At 42.8% G+C, this 20,018-nt stretch overlaps 1 protein-coding gene across 1 annotated transcript; it reads right to left on the bottom strand.

Moving 5' to 3' along the window:
- Window positions 1-1,578: 1,578 nt before the first annotated feature.
- LOC110498538 (zinc finger and BTB domain-containing protein 18-like) lies at window positions 1,579-16,157 on the bottom strand. Its single transcript, XM_021575207.2, has 3 exons — window positions 14,689-16,157; window positions 3,865-3,995; window positions 1,579-3,658 (listed from the first exon to the last, which is right to left on the bottom strand). Exons 1-3 carry the CDS (start codon window positions 14,945-14,947, stop codon window positions 2,546-2,548), a joined length of 1,503 nt encoding a protein of 500 aa, XP_021430882.2. The 5' UTR covers window positions 14,948-16,157; the 3' UTR covers window positions 1,579-2,545.
- Window positions 16,158-20,018: the final 3,861 nt, after the last annotated feature.

Raw genomic sequence — 20,018 nt, 5'->3', positions numbered from 1 at the left:
TGATCATTGCTAGACAACCATTTTCAGGTCTTGCCATAGTTTCGACTTAAATCTGCTTGAAAACCTGTAACTCGGCCACTCAAGAACATTCACTGTCTTCTTGGTAAGCAGGCTGTATCACATCCGGCCATGATTGTGAGTCCCAGAGGGCGGCATACAAATGGCCCAGCGTCGTCCAGGTTTGGCCCGGGGTAGGCCATCATTGTAAATAAGAATTTGTTCTTAACTGACTTTTGTAGTTAAATATAGGTTAAATGAGAAAAAAAAGCAACTCCAGTGTAGATTTGGACTTGTGTTTTAAGTTATTGCGCAGCTGAAAAGTAAATTAATCTCCCAGTGTCTGGTGGAAAGTAGACTGAACCAGGTTTTCCTCTAGGATTTTACCTGTGCTTAGCTCTATTCTGTTTATTTTTTTAATGCTGAAAAACTCCCCCAGTCCTTAATGATTATAAGCAAACCCATAACATGATGCAGCCACCACTATGCTTGAAAATATGGAGAGTGATGTTTTCTATTGGATTTGCCCCAAACATAACACTTTGTATTCAGGACAAAAAGTGAATTGCTTTGCCACCATTTTTGCAGTATTACTTTAGTGCCTTATTCTGTACAGGATTCCTCCTTTTCACTTGGTCAATTAGGTAAGTATTGTGGAATAACTGCAATGTTGTTGACCATGCTTAGTTTGCTCCTATCACAGCCATTACTCTGTAACTGGTTTAAAGTCACCATTGGCCTCATGGTGAAATCCCTGAGCAGTTTCCTTCCACTCCGGCAACTGAGTTAGGAAGGATGCCTGTATCTTTGTAGTGACTGAGTGTATTGATGCACCATCCAAAGTGTAATTATATAATAACTTCACCATTTTGAAAGGGATATTCAATGTCTGCTTTTTTCATTTAATCTACCAATAGGTATCCTTTGTGATGAATTGGAAAATGTCTCTGGTCTTTGTTGTTGAATCTGTGTTTGAAACGCACTGCTCAACTGAGGGACCTTACAGATAACTGTGTGTATGTGTGGGGTACAGAGTTGAGGTAGTCATGCAAAAAAATCATGATAAACACAATTATTGCACACAGTGAGTCCATGCAACTTATTATGTGAGTTGTTAAGCAAATTTGTACTCCTGAACTGTTACTTGCCATAACAAAGGGGTTGAATACTTACTGATTCAAGATATTTCAGCTTTTCTTTTTAAAATTAATTTGTAAAAACATAATTCCACTGTAGATCAGTGACAAAAAAAATAAATCTGAACCTTTTTCAAATTTGTGCAAGTACGGCCCCAGAGTGTTTACCCATCCCCACTACATTTGAGTCCTATAATGTAGTTACAGAATGACTTAATTGTTGTTAAACCCATCATGGTGGACATACATATTATGTTGTGGGTAAAAATAAGTCAGCTACGATAAGTTAAAAGTCAGACAAACATGACTAAACTATTTTGACGTGTTACAGTAAGTGTTTGTTAGTGTGTGGGTATATTTAGCAAGTGTATATTGTGGTTATAAAGTTCTGTTTATGCAGAATAGGGTGAAATCAGATGTGATGTATACTAAAGAGTCTCAATGATCGCCTTAGAAAAATATCATTTTATGTTCATTAAACATAAGTGTTAAATACACCATATGAAAACCACATATACACATCTCAACTAAAAATCTGCATGAACTTGATAAATTCTATTCATTAAAAGTGTCTTGGGAAAGCAGTTCAATGGATGTAATGTAATAGGCATTTGTAAACATCATATAGCCTACACAGTACACATACAATATGTAGACTTTTTAGGCTTATGTTCTTTATACACTGAGTGTACAAAACATTAAGATCACCTGCTCATTCCATGACAGACTGACCAGGTGAAAGCTGTCTTATTGATGTTAGCTGTTAAATCCACTTCAATCAGTGTATATGAAGGGGAGGAGACAGGTTAAAGAAGGATTTTTAAGCCTGGAGACAATTGAGAAATGGATTGTGTATGTGTGCCATTCAGAGGGTGAATGGGAAAGACAATATGTAAGTGCCATTAAAGGAGGTATGGTAGTAGGTGCCAGGCGCACCGGTTTGTGTCAAGAACTGCAACGCAGCTGTGTTTTTCACGGTCAACAGTTATCCGTGTGTGTATCAAGAATGGTCCACCACCTAGAGGACATACAGCCAACTTGATAACTGTCTGACGCATTAGAGTCAGCATGGGCCGACATCCCTGTGGAACGCTTTCGAGTCCATGTCCGACTAATTGAGGTTGTTTTGAGGGCAAAAGGGGGGGTGCAACTCGATATTAGCAATGTGTTCTTAATGTTTTGTACACTCAGTGTATATCACACAATGTCTGGATACAATATACTTCCCAGGAATATTCAACAATGAAATATTTGACTCTCGTTATTCGAAATGCATCTGTGGATCTTTTCTGCTCACTACAATGAAAATTAATCTTTGTCTTTAATGCAGGGTTTGATCTAAACGTAATAAGCTATGGAAGTAGAATAGTTTTTCTGCTAGGGTATCCTGAGGTAGCTCCTCTCTGAGAACCTCAGGCAAACAGCCTTTCTCCCATGTGGACCTTCAGGTGCCTCTTCAGGCTGCCAGCCTGGGTGAAGCGCATGTGACACTGGGTACAGCTGTAGGGTTTCTCCCCTGTGTGGACCCTCTGGTGTCTCTTCAGGCTGCCAGCCTCAGCAAAGCGCATGTCACATTGGGTACAGCTGAAGGGTTTCACACCTGTGTGGACCCTCTGGTGGATCTCCACCTTCTGGAGGCAGCTGAAGCCTTTGTTACAGAACATGCAGAGGAACCGTTTCTCTTTACTACTGCCTGATGTTGCTCCCCTTCCATGAGACTGGGCTCTAGCCCTGTTGTTTGAGTTCAATACCTGATCGAAAAGGATGCCATGTGAATCGGAAGGCCCCTTCGACGTGGACACTGGGGCACGATCACTGAGCGTGTGTAAAGGGGAGATGCTTGAGACATTTGGATTTGTCTCTAAGCTTTCCCTGTAATCTAAGAAATCTCTGCCTTGTGAGTGTCCTTCTCCTAAGGTAGTCTCATCTGCATTCCATGTAAGAGGAGCGTCGCCCTCCACTTTCACTTCATCTAACGCTATAACCTCTCCTTTCTTATCTAGGCACCCTTCAGAGTATACACTACTACTGTATCGGTTCCAGTCCCCTCTAGAAAGATCAGTCTGTCTCTCTAAACCCAAGGATATGTTGCCAGGGTCCATCTCTGTCGTGTAAAAACAAGACAGATCATCACCGCCAGTGTCTAACGCATCACCATCAGTATTTCCACAGGAATTAACAGTCTTCTGGCTGTGGTGAAATACTGGTAAGTACTCTGAGCCAGGAGCAGGAGGACAGTCCAGTGGCCCCACACCCAGTCTCTCTGGATCTGATCTGTGGTCAGATCCTGTTTGTAAAAGCCTTTGTGCTACAGTTATGGTCTCAGTGTCTGTCTCGGACTTGAGGACAGCGGCCGGCGTTCCATTGACCGCCGTGATGCTGCGTCGGGTTCTGGGCGGCGTGGTGGTGGGGTCCTCTGTGGCTACAGGGAGCACACCAGTCTGGATGTCTCTGCTTTGCCCTGGGTCCTCTCCCTCAGACCTCTCCAGCTTGACCCCAGGCCCTGCAGCCTCTGCATCTACAGACTGACACAAGAAGAGGAGGTTATTACCGTTACATGATTTGTAAAGGATAACAATGTTGTAGGGAAGTCTCACAAGCTCCCCTATGGCAGATAAATAAGGATGTACATGTAAGGAAGTGAATAGCTGAGGGGAGCCTTTCTGAAATAAACTGCCCACATTTGATATGCTGTTCAAAGTAACATTTTATATGCAACAATTACACTAACCTCTATCACAATAACGTGCTGGGTTGAGGTTCCACTCCCCTCATCAACAGTGATTGGTTGGTCATCTCTCCATGTATTGCGTCCTGCTGGCTTCACAAAGCTCCTCTGGCCTCCAGTTTGATGTCCTTCACCTGACAGTGTGATTGGGGGAAAAAGAGGTGGTTAGGTTAGCTACTGTCAATGCTCAACGGTATATTGTACACTATTGACTAGGGATGCACGATATATCGGTGAACGTCGACCGGTATTAGCTAAAAATGGCAACATCGGTATTAGCCCGATGTCTAGTTTAACGGCGATGTTAAAAGCCGATGTCAAAGCTACCGTGCATACCAATATAACGTAGGTACATGACATAATGACGCCACGTCGAGCAGTCATTTGAAAGAGTAATACAATTTCAGCTCGACAACTCAAAGGCGAAATCCATTAAAGCCAAGATAATGGAATTCATTGCCCTTGACAATCAACCATTCCCTGTCGTGGGCGATGTTGGCTTTCGCCGACTGGTCAAGCACCAGTACACACTACCAAGTACTCTATTTTTCAGATGTTACCGGAGTTACACAGTAATAGTGTCACTGCTATTAGCTTCATAACATGCATACTGTGTAAAGCTGTTTGGGTATTTGCGTGTCAAAAAAGATAAAGTAGCACTGTCAAAGCTGTACAAAAAAAGTCTGCAAACAAGAAAACACCGACCACGAACGATATGTTTACAATACCGCGTTGGTAATAAAGCATCATTTGTTCGACCGCAACTTCTGGGGTAGCTAGCTTTAGCTTTGTACCAATACAACCAGCCTGAAAACAATGACCAGAAGAAACTGCAGTCATTTTCATTATTCTTAGCAATGATTTAGGAATCCTTGTGAGTAAGTATTAGCTAGGTTGCCACTTGTTGTTCACCTATTGAAATTGAACTTGTAAGCATGAGCACTTAGCTGTGTTCATTATAACCAGGCCTTTTGCTATAACATATTAACTTCAGCATACTAACTTCATCTGTCTACCAAGTATTACTCAATAGGAAACAGCACTCAATAACGCTGACACAAGCAGGCTGATGTCTCCACTCACAGCACATAAACAGGAACTGGCCCAACCACAATGCCTTAGTCTCAGTATCGGCCAACGGCTGGATATGGGAAAACAGGAACTACACATACATTAAGACACACAAACTCAAGACACACACATGCTGCACAAGATTATAACTTATCTAGGACACACACACACACACACCCACCCTGGACTCAAGAAGACAACAAGGACATTGAGCAACGACTGAAGCGATGGACTGCAGGAGCCAATCATCGGAGACTACGCCTGGACCTGAACCAACCATAGAACCAGAACTTCAAGACTCAACCTACTTTCTGTGCTGTATAAAATATGTAAACAAACTGTATTAGGGGCTCTCTCTTTTAGCTCACTCGGAGTTACTTGACAGAGCCCATGCATGCTGTACCAGATATCTTTACTCTGAATAAACTGTCACTTGTCATACAATAGATCACTTTGTCCGAATCGATCCTTGACCGACTCGTCCGCCTGCACATCTCATTTTATCAACAGAATTTATGGTAGCAGAGGATGGTTAACTAACGACCCAGTCCTGAGTGGTTGATGTGAGTGTGAGGGGGCGAATTGGTGAAAGGACGGTTCGTGGAGGACGGGTGAAACCATTCGGGGGTGGACAACAATTCTGCTCAACTCGGGAAACTGATCTCTGGTCGACCACAAAATAAGGTAAGCAAAACCTGTTATATCAAACTTTGCATATTGTCGAATAGTCATACCAAATTACGATCAGTAGTACCGAGTGTGGGTAAGAATTTTTGTGTAAATTTTATATAAATAATGGACTTGAAATTGACAGTGAAGTAAACATATGTGGTAATTAGAATATCCCGATAGTCCGGCATGAGAACGGTCCGGTGGCAGACACCGGTAAGGGATAAGTAGTTAGAATATTCCGATAGTCCGGCATGAGAACGGTCCGGTGGCAGACACCGGTAAGGGATATGTAGTAGTAGACCTAATATTAATAGAATATTCTGATAGTCCGGCTGTGAACGGTCTGGTGGCAGACACCAGTAAGGAATAAATAATATAGTCTAGGATAGATTTTCACCGATAGTCCGGCTAGTGACCGGTCCAGCTGTGTCTGGTAAGGTGGTCTATTATTGAGTATTGATGTGACCAGGATTATATTCTATGTATAAGTGATATTCGTTCGGGCGTCTGAAAAAGGGCGTGATCAGTTTTATCATTAACATCTGAGTATGATTCGATCATTCATCTGCAAAAGATAAATCCAATTAGTGTTTTAGATAGAACCAATAGCCGGTAGTGTCCGGTGAGGTTAAAATCCAATAGCTGGTAGTGTCCGGTGAGGTGTCTACAATAGATTAATGTATGATTAAGGTATGTTGGACTGAAAAGTCCGCTTTGTGTTGTGGCCAGAATTAATGTGATAAATGTACTAATGTGTAATGTCATAGAATGAGATGTTCAAATTGATCAATTGTGTTTAAAACTATGTCCATGTAATAATATTTGTGTGTTGACTATAGACTAAATGTAAACGGCGTTTCACAAGTCCCTGATATTATTACCATTATTTAAAATTATTGTGAGCAAAGTATTTCCTAAATTCAAAAAAAAAAAAAAAAATCTGTGTTGATAATAATTTCCTGAATTGGGGGCTCGTGTTTAATCATTAAAACATTATTGTTTAAAATTCTGGATATATGACGGAGAGGCTCTGAGTTAAGACAGAGTACGAGTAATAGTGTCTCCTAAGAATACATCACTGGCACGAGCCAGTGACGGGCTAAGTATATCCAAAGAGTGTACAAAATATTTCTAAAAAAACACGTAATTATTATTAAACTAAAATGGCGACTCCGCAACCTCCAAAATTAAAATTCAATGATTTTCTAGATCAACGTATGCAAGATAGGTCAGGAGGAAAGGAACAGTGGAAGTCAATAAAGAAGGTTTGGGAAGGGTTGAAGTTGAAGTGGACACAGGCAGGTTATTTAGTAGGGGGAACTCCAAATAGGGTTCAGCTTAGCACAATGGAAGGCGAGTTGCGTGAAGCATTACAGGAACCTAAAGACAGGGAGATAGAACAGAACAAGTTGCATGTATTCAAGAAGGAAGGGACTAAACAGAGAGAGAAAGCAGAAGCTGAATTGAAAATAGGCACTTGGGCTATCGAGGAGACCCGTAGAGCACAACTGAACAAAAAAACGGAAGTGATGGGGGTAGTGGCTGGGGCAGAGGCGGAGCCATCAATGGAGGCGAAACAGAGGAGTGACGAAGTCAAATTGGCCCCTGCAGCAGTCTCCCCCACTCCTGTGCCACGTTTATACCCGAAGCTACCAGAAGATGTCACTCACCCACCACCATATTCATTGACAACCCAAGCTCCCTCAGCCCCCTCCATCCAGGCACCAGTTCTCCACATCGAGGAAGGCCTGCTACAGGGACAGGTGTCAATGCATTTGACTGGAGGCTATATAGACTGTGAGGAGGTAGGACAACCCTCCACCCCCTGCTCTCTAGAAGGCGAATTGGTGTCCACACTCCATGAGGGACGAAGCCTACAAGAATGTGGAGAAGGACGGAGACCTATGGGAGAAAGGAGCCGTGACTCATGTAAGTCACTCAAATTTTCCCAAGAACCCTTAATGAACACCAGCCTACTGCAGCCATCAAGTTATCAGACACTCACGTCTCACTCCTTTCAGTCAAAACCTTCCATTCAGTTCAGAGAGCTACCAGACTCCATCAGATCCCCTGCATCTCGAAGTGTTGGGTCAGCCAGATCCCACCTGAACGAAAGAACCAGGGGAACTACTGTCTACAGTGGGGAGCATGAGCATTCCTGCCCTGAAGTGGATGTCCAACGTGAATATACCCATTCACACAACGAGCCTGAGGAAGAGGACGAAGATGAGCTACAAAGAGTGACAACTGATGAAGTATGGCAAGCTGCCCTACAACTTAATGCGGAACACAGACCCTGATGAACTGTGGCGATGCCATGATGGCAGACTAGTGGCCCCTGCAAACCTCTGCCCTGAACTAATCAGAGAAGCACATGGACTAACACACGAAGGGAAACTGAAGACTCTACAGAGAGTCTCTTACGTGTGGTGGCATCCTTACATGAAAGAAATGACAGATTTGTTCTGTGACAGTTGTGACATCTGTGGAAGTCACAATCCAAAGAAACCTTACCAAACACCAATGGGTCACTATCCGGTACCTAATGCCTGTTTTCAAGACATCAGCATAGATTTTACAGACATGGGAGCAGATCAAGTGAAGGGAGGAAAGAGATATTTGCTAGTAATGGTAGACAGATTCTCTAAGTGGGTAGAGGCCATTCCTACAGCAAAGGAGGATGCGAAGTCAGTCATTAAGTGGCTACAAAAGGAACTTATACCCAGGTATGGGGTTCCTCGACAAATCAGGTCCGACAATGGGTCCCACTTCTCAAATCAGCACCTGAGACAGGTGGAGGAGAGGTTTGGCATTATTCACAAGTTTGGCTCTGTGTATAGGCCGCAATCGCAGGGCCTTGTGGAACGCTGTAATCAGACTCTGAAAGCTAAAATAGCTAAAGTATGTGCAGGAACCAAATTGACCTGGGTGGAAGCCCTGCCCCTGGCACTGATGGCCATGAGGTCCTCACCAGGTGCAGGGACACATCTCTCACCCCATGAAATAATGACAGGTAGAGTAATGCCAGGGCCACCAAGAGAGGGAGGTCATATGCCCCCTCTTGATGTGCACCAGATAGGGATGTCTGACTATGTGAAGAAATTGACGGAATTGTCTGCAGCTCTCTCCAAACAGATACACCGTGTCGCAGAGGGGGAGCTGACTGACGTACCGGAACAACCAAGGGTAAAAGTTGGAGACTGGGTAAGGATCAAGGTCCACAAGAGAAAGTGGGCTGATCCCAGGTGGACTGGACCGTACGAAGTGAAGGAGGTTACTTCACACTCAGTCCAGGTCAAAGGTAAATCAGGCGCACCTTGGCACCACCTGACACATTGTACACCAGCCCCAACCCCTGCCAGACCTCTGGCTGAAGTAAGAAGTGATTTAATCACATCCAATTCGAATTCAAATTCTGACATCCCTCCCGTCTGATCATGTGGAGGATACTCCCATCTTCAGATGATAGGGACTCTAGAGTAGCACCATGGGCTAGGAGAAGTAGGAGACCATGGGAAAGACTGGGTTGTTCTGGCCCATTGTTTGTCCTAATTGTAGTCAATGTTGTGTTGACATTGGGAGTAATGTTATGGGCAGCCCAGCGTGTAATTACCGACCAGAAACAGACTACTCGGTTAAATATGACCAATGCTTCTATATTCTCGGATACGCATGTTCTGTCTAAACGTCACGTTCAGAATAATGACTTTGAATGTACTGCAGAATTGATTAGGTCAGCTACTCTGTGTATCCCGCCTATCCCGTGGATGATTCCATCCTGATGGCTTCTGGAGTCTCAGGTTTCTCCAATAATTGGTTACTACTGACTGAAGAAGCTGGAAAGGCGGCCCGTACTGACTGTGTGGTATGTATGGGAGCTAGGCCTCTCCTTCGTATTGTGCCTGCAGCCTTACCTGTCAATTGTGTTTTCCCTGTTATGAGATTTAATAACCCACCCCAGAATTGTTCTTCCTGGGATAAGGTTTATCCACTAGTAAAGGGCAGACAGGCACCGATCTTCTCCTCAGATGTTGCTGAAGGGAATTTCACATGTGTGAACATGACCCGAGGACCTCCAGATTTAGGTACTGTCCCACCCCACTGGTGTAATGCTACTTACTTTCCTAATTCTCCCCTTACAGTTGTCGCCAGAGCAGATGTCTGGTGGTGGTGCGGTGGTAAGCGGTTGTTTGGGCAGTTCCCAAAGAATTCTACTGGCCTTTGTGCTCTTGTCTCTCTGCTTCTTCCCATTTCAGTATACCCAATAGGTGTGACTGAGTTGGTGGCTCAATTTCAAAAGGATGCCTTCCCGTCCAGGAAAAAGAGGACGGCTAGATCTGATGGTGGTGACCCTACGTATATAGACGCCATAGGAGTTCCCAGAGGGGTCCCGGATGAGTATAAACTTGTTAACCAGATTTCTGCTGGGTTTGAATCCTCTATTTGCTGGTGGTGTACCATCAACAAAAATATAGATCGAATTAACTATATACATTTTAATGTTCAGAAATTGGGCAACTGGACACAGCAAGGTTTTGAAGCCGTCCATGGTCAACTGGCTGCAACCAGCCTTATGGCCTTCCAGAATCGTATTGCAGTTGACATGCTCCTAGCTGAGAAAGGAGGTGTCTGTTCTATGTTTGGAGAACAATGCTGTACTTTTATCCCTAATAACACTGCTAGTGATGGAAGCTTGACTGTGGCTCTAAAGGGTCTTAGGACTCTTAATGGTAAAATGAAATCTCACTCTGGTATTGACAACTCTATGTGGGACTCCTGGATGGATGCCTTTGGTAAATACAAGACTCTCGTTTCCTCTATTTTAGTTTCTATTTCTGTTTTTTCGGCTATTCTGGTTTTGTGTGGGTGCTGTTGCATTCCATGTATTCGCTCGCTTACCAATAAGGTGATAATTAAGGCTATTGACCCTAGCGCTCCGGCTCAGATGTATCCTCTCTTGGCAGAGGATGACTATGTTGATCTGGTCCCGGAGGATGGGATTGTGTATCAGACCATTGACCACACCGCTGTCTAGAGAGGGAATCTACTTTTTCTATTTTTGCTACCATATTCCTTTTTGAGGCGTTGTTCCCCAGTCTGTTAATAAGGGTTGGAATTTCCTAGGTGGCTGGTAGCCAACTTAGTACATGTTGAGATGTGGATGGAGAACATGATGGTATTATCCGCTTATGCTTCTGCTTGTGCCTTATTGATTTGTCACGTCTCTTGGGAGACGTGAAGAGAGGGACTACCAAACTTTCTCCCTGAGAAAGTTTCTAGTACATTGTCACGTCTTTGTAGACGTGAAGAGAGGGATTTGTAAGCATGAGCACTTAGCTGTGTTCATTATAACCAGGCCTTTTGCTATAACATATTAACTTCAGCATACTAACTTCATCTGTCTACCAAGTATTACTCAATAGGAAACAGCACTCAATAACGCTGACACAAGCAGGCTGATGTCTCCACTCACAGCACATAAACAGGAACTGGCCCAACCACAATGCCTTAGTCTCAGTATCGGCCAACGGCTGGATATGGGAAAACAGGAACTACACATACATTAAGACACACAAACTCAAGACACACACATGCTGCACAAGATTATAACTTATCTAGGACACACACACACACACACCCACCCTGGACTCAAGAAGACAACAAGGACATTGAGCAACGGCTGAAGCGATGGACTGCAGGAGCCAATCATCGGAGACTACGCCTGGACCTGAACCAACCATAGAACCAGAACTTCAAGACTCAACCTACTTTCTGTGCTGTATAAAATATGTAAACAAACTGTATTAGGGGCTCTCTCTTTTAGCTCACTCGGAGTTACTTGACAGAGCCCATGCATGCTGTACCAGATATCTTTACTCTGAATAAACTGTCACTTGTCATACAATAGATCACTTTGTCCGAATCGATCCTTGACCGACTCGTCCGCCTGCACATCTCATTTTACCAACAAACTTCAGTTTATGAAAATAAATAGCTATCCAGCTACTTAACCCTGTTACCCAAAGCTAATGTTATAAGCAGCCAGCTAGCTTCATCTGGCAAGTGATGCTCAACCGGACCAGGTTATGTGTTGTGAAGCTAGCCACAATAAGAATTAAACACAATAGTGGAATTTGCGGTTTGCCTTAAAAAAAAAAGTATGTAATTGACAGTGATGCAAAGTAATACAAACAGTAGAATTATGCAATACTTTTATTTTGAAGGATAAAAGTCCACTAAGTCCACTATTGTGGCTAATCCTTATTGTGGCTAGCTTCACCTAGATGGGTCCGACCACCATTAATCAAATAAGAACTGTCTTATAAATTAGGGTTATTTTAGATGATGACACCTAGCTATATAAACTCAGCAAAAAAGAAACGTCTCCTTTTCAGGACGTCTTTCAAAGATAATTTGTAAAAATCCAAATAACTTCACAGATCTTCATTGTAAATGGTTTAAACACTGTTTCCCATTCTTGTTCAATGAACCATAAATAATTAATGAACATGCACCTGTGGAACGGTCATTAAGACACTAACAGCTTACAGAGGGTTGGCAATTAAGGTCACAGTTATGAAAACTTAGGACACTAAAGAGGCCTTTCTACTGACTCTGAAAAACACCAAAAGAAAGATGCCCAGGGTCCCTGTTCATCTGCGTGAACGTGCCTTAGGCATGCTGCAAGGAGGCATGAGGACTGCAAATGTGGCCAGGGCAATACATTGCAATGTCCGTACTCTGAGACGCCTAAGACAGCGCTACAGGGAGAAAGGACGGACAGCTGATTGTCCTCGCAGTGGCAGGCCACATGTAACAACACCAGTACAGGATCGGTACATCCGAACATCACACCTGCAGGACAGGTACAGGATGGCAACAACAACTGCCTGAGTTACACCAGGAACGCACAATCTCTCCATCAGTGCTCAGACTGTCCGCAATAGGCTGAGAGAGGCTGGACTGAGGGGTTGTAGGCCTGTTGTAAGCCAGGTCCTCACCAGACATCACCGGCAACAACGTCGCCTATGGGGACAAACCCAGCGTCGCTGGACCAAACAGGACTGGCAAAAAGTACTCTTCACAGATGAGTCGCGTTTATCGTCGAAGGAATGAGCGTTACACCTATGCCTGTTGTACTCTGTAGCGGGATTGATTTGGAGGTGGAGGGTCCATCATGGTCTGGGGCAGTGTCACAGCATCATCGGACTGAGCTTGTTGTCATTGCAGGCAATCTCAACGCTGTGCGTTAACAGTGAAGACATCCTCCTCCCTCATGTGGTACCCTTCCTGCAGGCTCATCATGACATGACCCTCCAGCATGACAATGCCACCAGCCATACTGCTCGTTCTGTGCGTGATTTCCTGAAAGACAGGAATGTCAGTGTTTTGCCATGGCCAGCAAAGAGCCCGGATCTCAATCCCATTGAGCACGTCTCGGACCTGTTGGATCGGAGGGTGAGGGCTAGGGCCATTCCCCCCAGAAATGTCCGGGAACTTGCAGGTGCCTTGGTGGAAGAGTGGGGTAACATCTCACAGCAAGAACTGGGAAATATGGTGCAGTCCATGAGGAGATGCTCTGCAGTACTTAATGCAGCTGGTGGCCACACCAGATACTGACTGTTACTTTGGATTTTGTTCCCTTTGTTCAGGGACACATTATTCAATTTCTGTTAGTCACATGTCTGTGGAACTTGTTCAGTTTATGTCTCAGTTGTTGAATCTTGTTATGTTCATACAAATATTTACACATGTTAAGTTTGCTGGAAATAAACGTAGTTGACAGTGAGGACGTTTCTTTTTTTGCTGAGTTTAGTTAGCTAGCTAACTATAGCTACTGAAACAGATTGTCATTTTGCTATGTTTTTGAGCTTGCTAGCTTTTTTTTTTTTATGACCAGTACTGTAGGTGTGTGAGACAACTTTACCAGCATCATTAGCATACGTATCGATGAATCGTTGTGACATATGAAATATAAGTGATATTGTAATAACTACGTAAAAAACGAATTAACGTGTTAAATTATGTGACGTGCAGTCATATTCAGGTCCTGATTGGTCAAATAGTGTTATTTGACATATCTTTTTTGACTCGCAAAGACCCAAACGGCGTTCCATAGAAATCCTGGTTGAGAATAAAACGACGACTCAACAAATGAACAACGAAACAGCACAGCAAGTAAGTTAAATAAATAGGTTTTGATTATGTTTTACTGGTAATGGGGACATCCGTAAATGCCAACAAAATAACATTTGAACAGTGTGGTGTGTGTGTAACCTTTATTTAACTAGGCAAGTCAGTTAAGAACTCTTATTTACAATGACGGCCCGGACAACAGTGGGCCAATTGTGCGCCGCCCTATGGGACTCCCAATCATGTGATATACAGCCTGGATTCGAACCAGGGACTGTTGTTACGCCTCTTGCAATGAGATGAAGTGCCTTAGACCGCTGTGTACGTGTGTGTAACTGTTTACCTGTACTAGAATGCTTAAAAGGATGCAAATATTTTAAATATCGGGTTATCTGCATTTATTTTTTTGTCAAGGAAAATATCTGTGTCAGCCAAAAATGTCATATCGGTCATTACTACTATTGACATACTGAAATTGTATACTTATTTCGCCGTTTTATCTAGTACAATTCACTCCTCTTTTCTAACTCGAGTGTTTGACAACAGCTGATAATCAGAAAAATTGTTGCGTTGTACCAATACAAACGAATGGCGGGAGTCAATCGCACATTAGATGACGCATTCGGAATACTCTTTTTTTGCATACTATTTAGTACAAAAATATAGGTATACGGAAAGTGTCTAGAATTGGCAGGGATGTAAGATAACACGCATACCTCCTTGATATATTAATTAGAGATTGATTATGTCCCATGCATTTTTTTTTCGATGAGTAAATAAATGTACTTGCAGTAAATAAATAATCTGATTAGATCTGGCTAATTAATCATGGGAATTATTGCAACTATCCAAAAACTGAACAAGACCGAATGCTGGTTAATAACGCATCTAAGGTCACACATGCGCAGAGAAAAACGGGGCGAGAGGCCCGCAGCCTCCTGCAAAACGTACCTCTTGCCATTCCTCTGTGTTTGTCGAGGATCTTGACACTACTGGGACGACTGGCGAGGACGCGCTCCCGTGCCACCTTCAGTTCCAGTAGCTGTAGTTTCCTCCGCAATGCCCTGTTTTCTTTCTGGCTTTGAGTTATTTCCAAACGAAACACTGCATAGTCGTCGTCTACGAGTTTACAGATATCTGCCACGGCTGCATTCGCTAGCACCTCCATGATGGAGGCGATTTGAGTGTGAAAAATCATACAGGTCGCCATTGTTAGCTAACATTAGCATCTAGATAACGTAGATCAACCAAGTCCTGTCTCCAACGTGAATTAAAGACTACCTGAGGTAAACGTGTGATGCTGTACAGTTAAATTAATAATATTTTGAGTTCCAGAGTGTTAATAAACGTCTAAATAACAACAAAAATGGTAACGTGGAAATTATTCTTGGTCACCGCTCACTTCCGTTTACGCACAGAAGATAAATTATTGGCGGATCGCAACCGTGAGGTGCATACAACGCCACCTACTGTACTGGAGTGTGGGGCCATTCACAGCCTCCCCTTCGAAGAGGTTTAACGGGGTTGGCATTCAATATGTTGTGTTACTGAAACCTACTCGACTGGAGTACAACTCCATTATACTTTGCTTGAAATTATTTTTACAAATACCCTACCATCTAACACTAAAATCACAACAACAAAACATAATAAATAAACACCACCCTACTCCACTTAAATCTAATTAGTCCTACCTCATGCCAACAATCTGAAAGGATGGAACATCACCACTCAACACACCCTGTAACTCTTCTGATGTCAAGTCTCGCACACCCAAATACCTCTCTGCAGCTGCCACCACAACCTCAATTTTCTGAGACTTATGTTCCATCCCTGCAGTACAGTTGATAACCATTGCTAAAAAATTCACCACACCTACCACCTCAGATACTCAACCCGCATTCTCTTCAGCTCACTCTGCTTACACTTTCTTCCATTCTTCTTTAACAAACCATCTCCCTTTTTTCCGCCATTTTTAACCGACTCAAGCTCACCATCTTCCTTCCTCTCTCAGACCTCCTCTGCCTCTCTTTTTCCCCTCCATTCCTCCTCCATATTGCAAGTAAACGTCTCCTTGTGATAATACTGTACTGCTCCAGACATACATCTTGTTCTAGCTTTCTAAAGGGACGTCATAAAACCGGCTGTCACAATCTCCGTACAATCAGCGCTCAACAGTGCATCCCACTTATAAAGCAGCTGCTTCGTCTTGATGTTAATCTTCATCAAAATCTACCGAAACAATTTTCAATTTCAAACAAGTGCGCTCTTCCAACCACCATCCCATCTCTGCAAAAGCTCTCCCCAAAATGTTACGTCCGTTGGTCACGGCCTCCGCTATTCATGTATTCCTCTTATCTAGCTCCGTGTTTCCACCTACTGTTTTGGAATGCGAGTTCATTACACATCGTTGAAAAATTGCCATACTAATCCAACACCCATTAAAAAAACTCATCAATATTCCACTAGCTACTTGACCCCATTTGATCCTACACCAGGCTGGGAGGATGGGACACTATTCAATTCAATGGGCTTTATTGGCATGGGAAACATGTTTACATTGTCAAAGCAAGTGAAATGGATAAACAAAAGTGAAATAAACAATAAAAAGTGAACAGTAAATGTTACAATCACACAAGTTCCAAAAGAATAAAGTCATTTCAAATGTCATATGTCTATATACAGTGTTGTAATGATGTTTAACTAGTTACAATAAAAAAAAGGGAAAATAAACTCATCTGGGTTGTATTTACAATGATGTTTGTTTTTCACTGGTTGCCCTTTCCTTTTGGCAACAGGTCACAAATATTGCTGCTGTGATTGCACACTGGTATGTCACCCAATAGATATGGGAGTTTATAAAAATTGGATTTGGTTTTCAAATTCTTTGTGGGTCTGTGTAATCTGAGGGAAATATGTGTCTCTAATATGGTCATACATTTGGCAGAAGGTTAGGAAATGCAACTTAGTTTCCACCTCATTTTGTAGGCAGTGTGCACATAGCCTGTCTTCTCCTGAGAGCCAGGTCTGCCTATGGTGACCTCTCAATAGCAAGGCTATACTCACTGAGTCTGTACATAGTCAAAGCTTTCCTTAATTTTGGGTCAGTCACAGTGGTCAGATATTCTGCCACTGTGTTCTCTCTGTTTCGTGCCAAATAGCATTCTAGTTTGCTCTGTTTTTTTGTTAATTATTTTCAATGTGTCACATAATTATCTTTTTCTTGTCTCATGATTTGGTTGGGTATAATTGTGTTGCTGTCCTGGGGCTCTGTGGGGTCTGTTTATGAACAGAGCCCCAGGACCAGCTTGGTTTGGGGACTCTTCTCCAGGTTCATCTCTCTGTAGGTGATGACTTTGTTATGGAAGATTTGGGAATCGCTTCCTTTTAAGGGGTTGTAGAATTTAACAGTTATTTTCTGGATTTTGATCATTAGCGGATATTGGCCTAATTCTGCTCAGCATGCATTATTTGGTGTTTTACGTTGTACGCAGGGGATATTTTTTCAGAATTCTGCATGCAGAGTCTCAATTTGGTGTTTGTCCCATTTTGTGAATTATTGGTTGGTGAGTGGACACCAGACCTCACAACCATAAAGGCCAATGAGTTCTATAACTGATTCAAGTATTTGAATGGCAGCTTCATTAAATAGTACCCGCAAAACACCAGTCTCAACGTCAACAGTGAAGAGGCGACTCCGGGATGCTGGCCTTCTAGGCAGAGTTCCTCTGTCCAGTGTCTGTGTTATTTTGCCCATCTTAATCTTTATTTTTTTATTGGCCAGTTTGAGATAGGGCTTTTTCTTTGTAACTCTGCCTAGAAGGCAAGCATCCCGGAGCCTCTTCATTGTTGACGTTGAGACTGGTGTTCTGTGGGTACTATGTAATGAAGTTGCCAGTTGAGGACTTGTGAGGCATCTGTTTCTCAAACTAGACACTCTAATATACTTGTCCTCTTGCTCAGTTGTGCACCGGGGCCTCCCACTCTTTATATTCTGGTTAGGGCCAGTTTGCGCTGTTCTGTGAAGGGAGCGTTGTACACAGCGTTGTACGAGATCTTCAGTTTCTTGGCTATTTCTCGCATGGAATAGCCTTCATTTTTCAGACCAAGAATAGACTGACGAGTTTCAGAAGAAAGATCTTTGTTTCTGGCCATTTTGAGCCTGTAATCAAACCCACAAATGCTGATGCTCCAGATACTCAACTCAGTTTTATTGCTTCTTTAATCAGCAAAATAGTTTTCAGCTGTGCTACCATAATTGCAAAAGGGTTTTCTAATGATCAATTAGCCTTTTAAAAGAATCAACTTGGATTGGCTAACACAGCGTGCTATTGGAACACAGGAGTGATGGTTGCTGATAAGGGCCTCTGTATGCCTATGTAGATATTCCATTAACAATCTGCTGTTTCCAGCTACAATAGTATTTTATAACATTATCAATGTCTACACTGTATTTCTGATCAATTTGATTTATTTTAATGGACAAAAAATAGCTTTTCTTTCAAAAACAAGTACATTTCTAAGTGAACAGTAGTGTATGTTTCTATATACATCACCACCTACTGTACTGGAGTGTGAGCTAGAGGTCTTCACAGAGCCACCTCTACCTGAATACCAGATCCGGGACCGAGCGGGTCCAGATCATGAATTCGAAATAATGTCACAGGTCTGGGTCGGATCTGATTGTCAAGGGTCTGGGGTATGTGTAATTTTTTTCTGACTTGTCCGGAAGGGCCGTACATATCTGATTGCGACTGCTGCAGTAGAGCATTTTTATAATTTATGCTGCTGCGTTTGCTTTTCACGAGAGTGGAGCGTGGCACATATAGGTTGTTGTTGTTGGCCAATCATAAGTAATCAAAGCTGCAATAGGCTACAGTCATGGAGCCTCTGTCTGGCAAAAGTTAAAATATCTAAATCAATGGAAGATGGAATTAAAATGATGGAATTAAAAGTTAAAGAACAAGGATAGGCTACAACGGCCAAGAGCCAACAGGTAGGTTGCTTCTTAATATTCTGAATGGAGTTATTTGTAATTGTAGGATGAGAAAGCACGCACTGGAGCCTCAATTAGCCTAGCTAGCTTAACTAGCTTCTCCCAGTTTGATGCAGTCAAGACAGGTATTACGTAATCATATTTGATGATAAATAACCTAGCTATAATGCCACGTTCAAAACAACTAGGAACTTGGAAATCAGAGACTTCCGACTTCAGTGTGTTCAAGACAACTGGGAATTCTGGAAGAAAACTATCTCCGACTGGGAAAAATAGTTTTCGAACTCGGGCCTCTTTCAAGAGCTCCAACTTTCTGACCTGAAGATCACCGACGTCATGACTTGACCACGTATTTTTCATAGTTCCCAGTTGTCCTGAACGCACCTTTAGCGCAAATCGGCTTGGTTGCCATCCCTCCCTCCCTGCTCCCAATGTCACTTGCCCACAGTAATCTCCCCTCTCTCTAGAGCGGCACCTCTCTCTCCCTTCTCGCACGCGTTATCAGTCGGTTAATAAAGTAGCATAAAAATAAATACATATCGGCTGCTTCCCTCACTCATATTGGACCGGGTCAGGATCCGAGCAGTTCCGAATGGGGTTAGTTGTCCTTGGGTCCGTTTGGAACGGGTTTTAAAACATGTATTATTTAAAAAAAATATGTATAAATATGGATCCAGGTGGGAAAGCCCCAGGTCCATTTTGGGACGGGTCCAACTCGAGTGTTCCCTACCAAGTGTTCCCCCCCTACCAGACTGGGCACACATGGGATGAATCAACGTGGTTTCCACGTAGTTTCAATGGAATTACGTTGAACCGACATCTGTGCCCAGTGGGATGCTACTATATTATCTTAAAGAGCGACTGCCTTTAAAAAGCAACGGATCCCTTTGAAAAACGGCCTATGTGGCATCTATATAAATCAGAAACAGTTATTCTAGTGTCAAAATTGACTACAAAGTGTAAATATGATAATTTTGGTGACAAAGTCAGTCTTGACTAAAACGGAGTATGGAACATCCATTTGTCACAAGGGGTGAACTGCCCAGCAGCTCCGACTTTGTTTACATACTACAACACCTTGCGCTTTTTTTTACTTGAGAAATACTGCACCAAACACCTTAGTGAGACGTAAAATTGCGCAACCAAAAACGTCCAAAAATATTACAGATTTATTGAGTTATCTTCGATTATTTTGGGAGATTTTGAGGAAGTGAAATCGGCTTCGTTGTCTGCAGTGTTTCATGGGGGACAAACGTTAACAAAATGCGGAATCGGTCAATAAACA

Source organism: Oncorhynchus mykiss, chromosome 19, assembly GCF_013265735.2.
Source record: "Oncorhynchus mykiss isolate Arlee chromosome 19, USDA_OmykA_1.1, whole genome shotgun sequence".
In the NCBI taxonomy this organism is placed as follows: Eukaryota; Metazoa; Chordata; class Actinopteri; order Salmoniformes; family Salmonidae; genus Oncorhynchus; species Oncorhynchus mykiss.
This window is presented reverse-complemented; position numbering and strand designations above follow the sequence as displayed.

What these genes read in the sequence shown, in the direction of transcription:
- LOC110498538 (XM_021575207.2), bottom strand. Translation starts at nt 14,947, where the DNA reads ATGGCGACCTGTATGATTTTTCACACTCAAATCGCCTCCATCATGGAG. An exon ending in ACACAGAGGAATGGCAAGAG is followed by an intron (nt 3,996 to 14,688) that starts GTACGTTTTGCA and finishes TCACACTGTCAG; the next exon opens with GTGAAGGACATCAAACTGGA. An exon ending in AGCACGTTATTGTGATAGAG is followed by an intron (nt 3,659 to 3,864) that starts GTTAGTGTAATT and finishes TTCTTGTGTCAG; the next exon opens with TCTGTAGATGCAGAGGCTGC.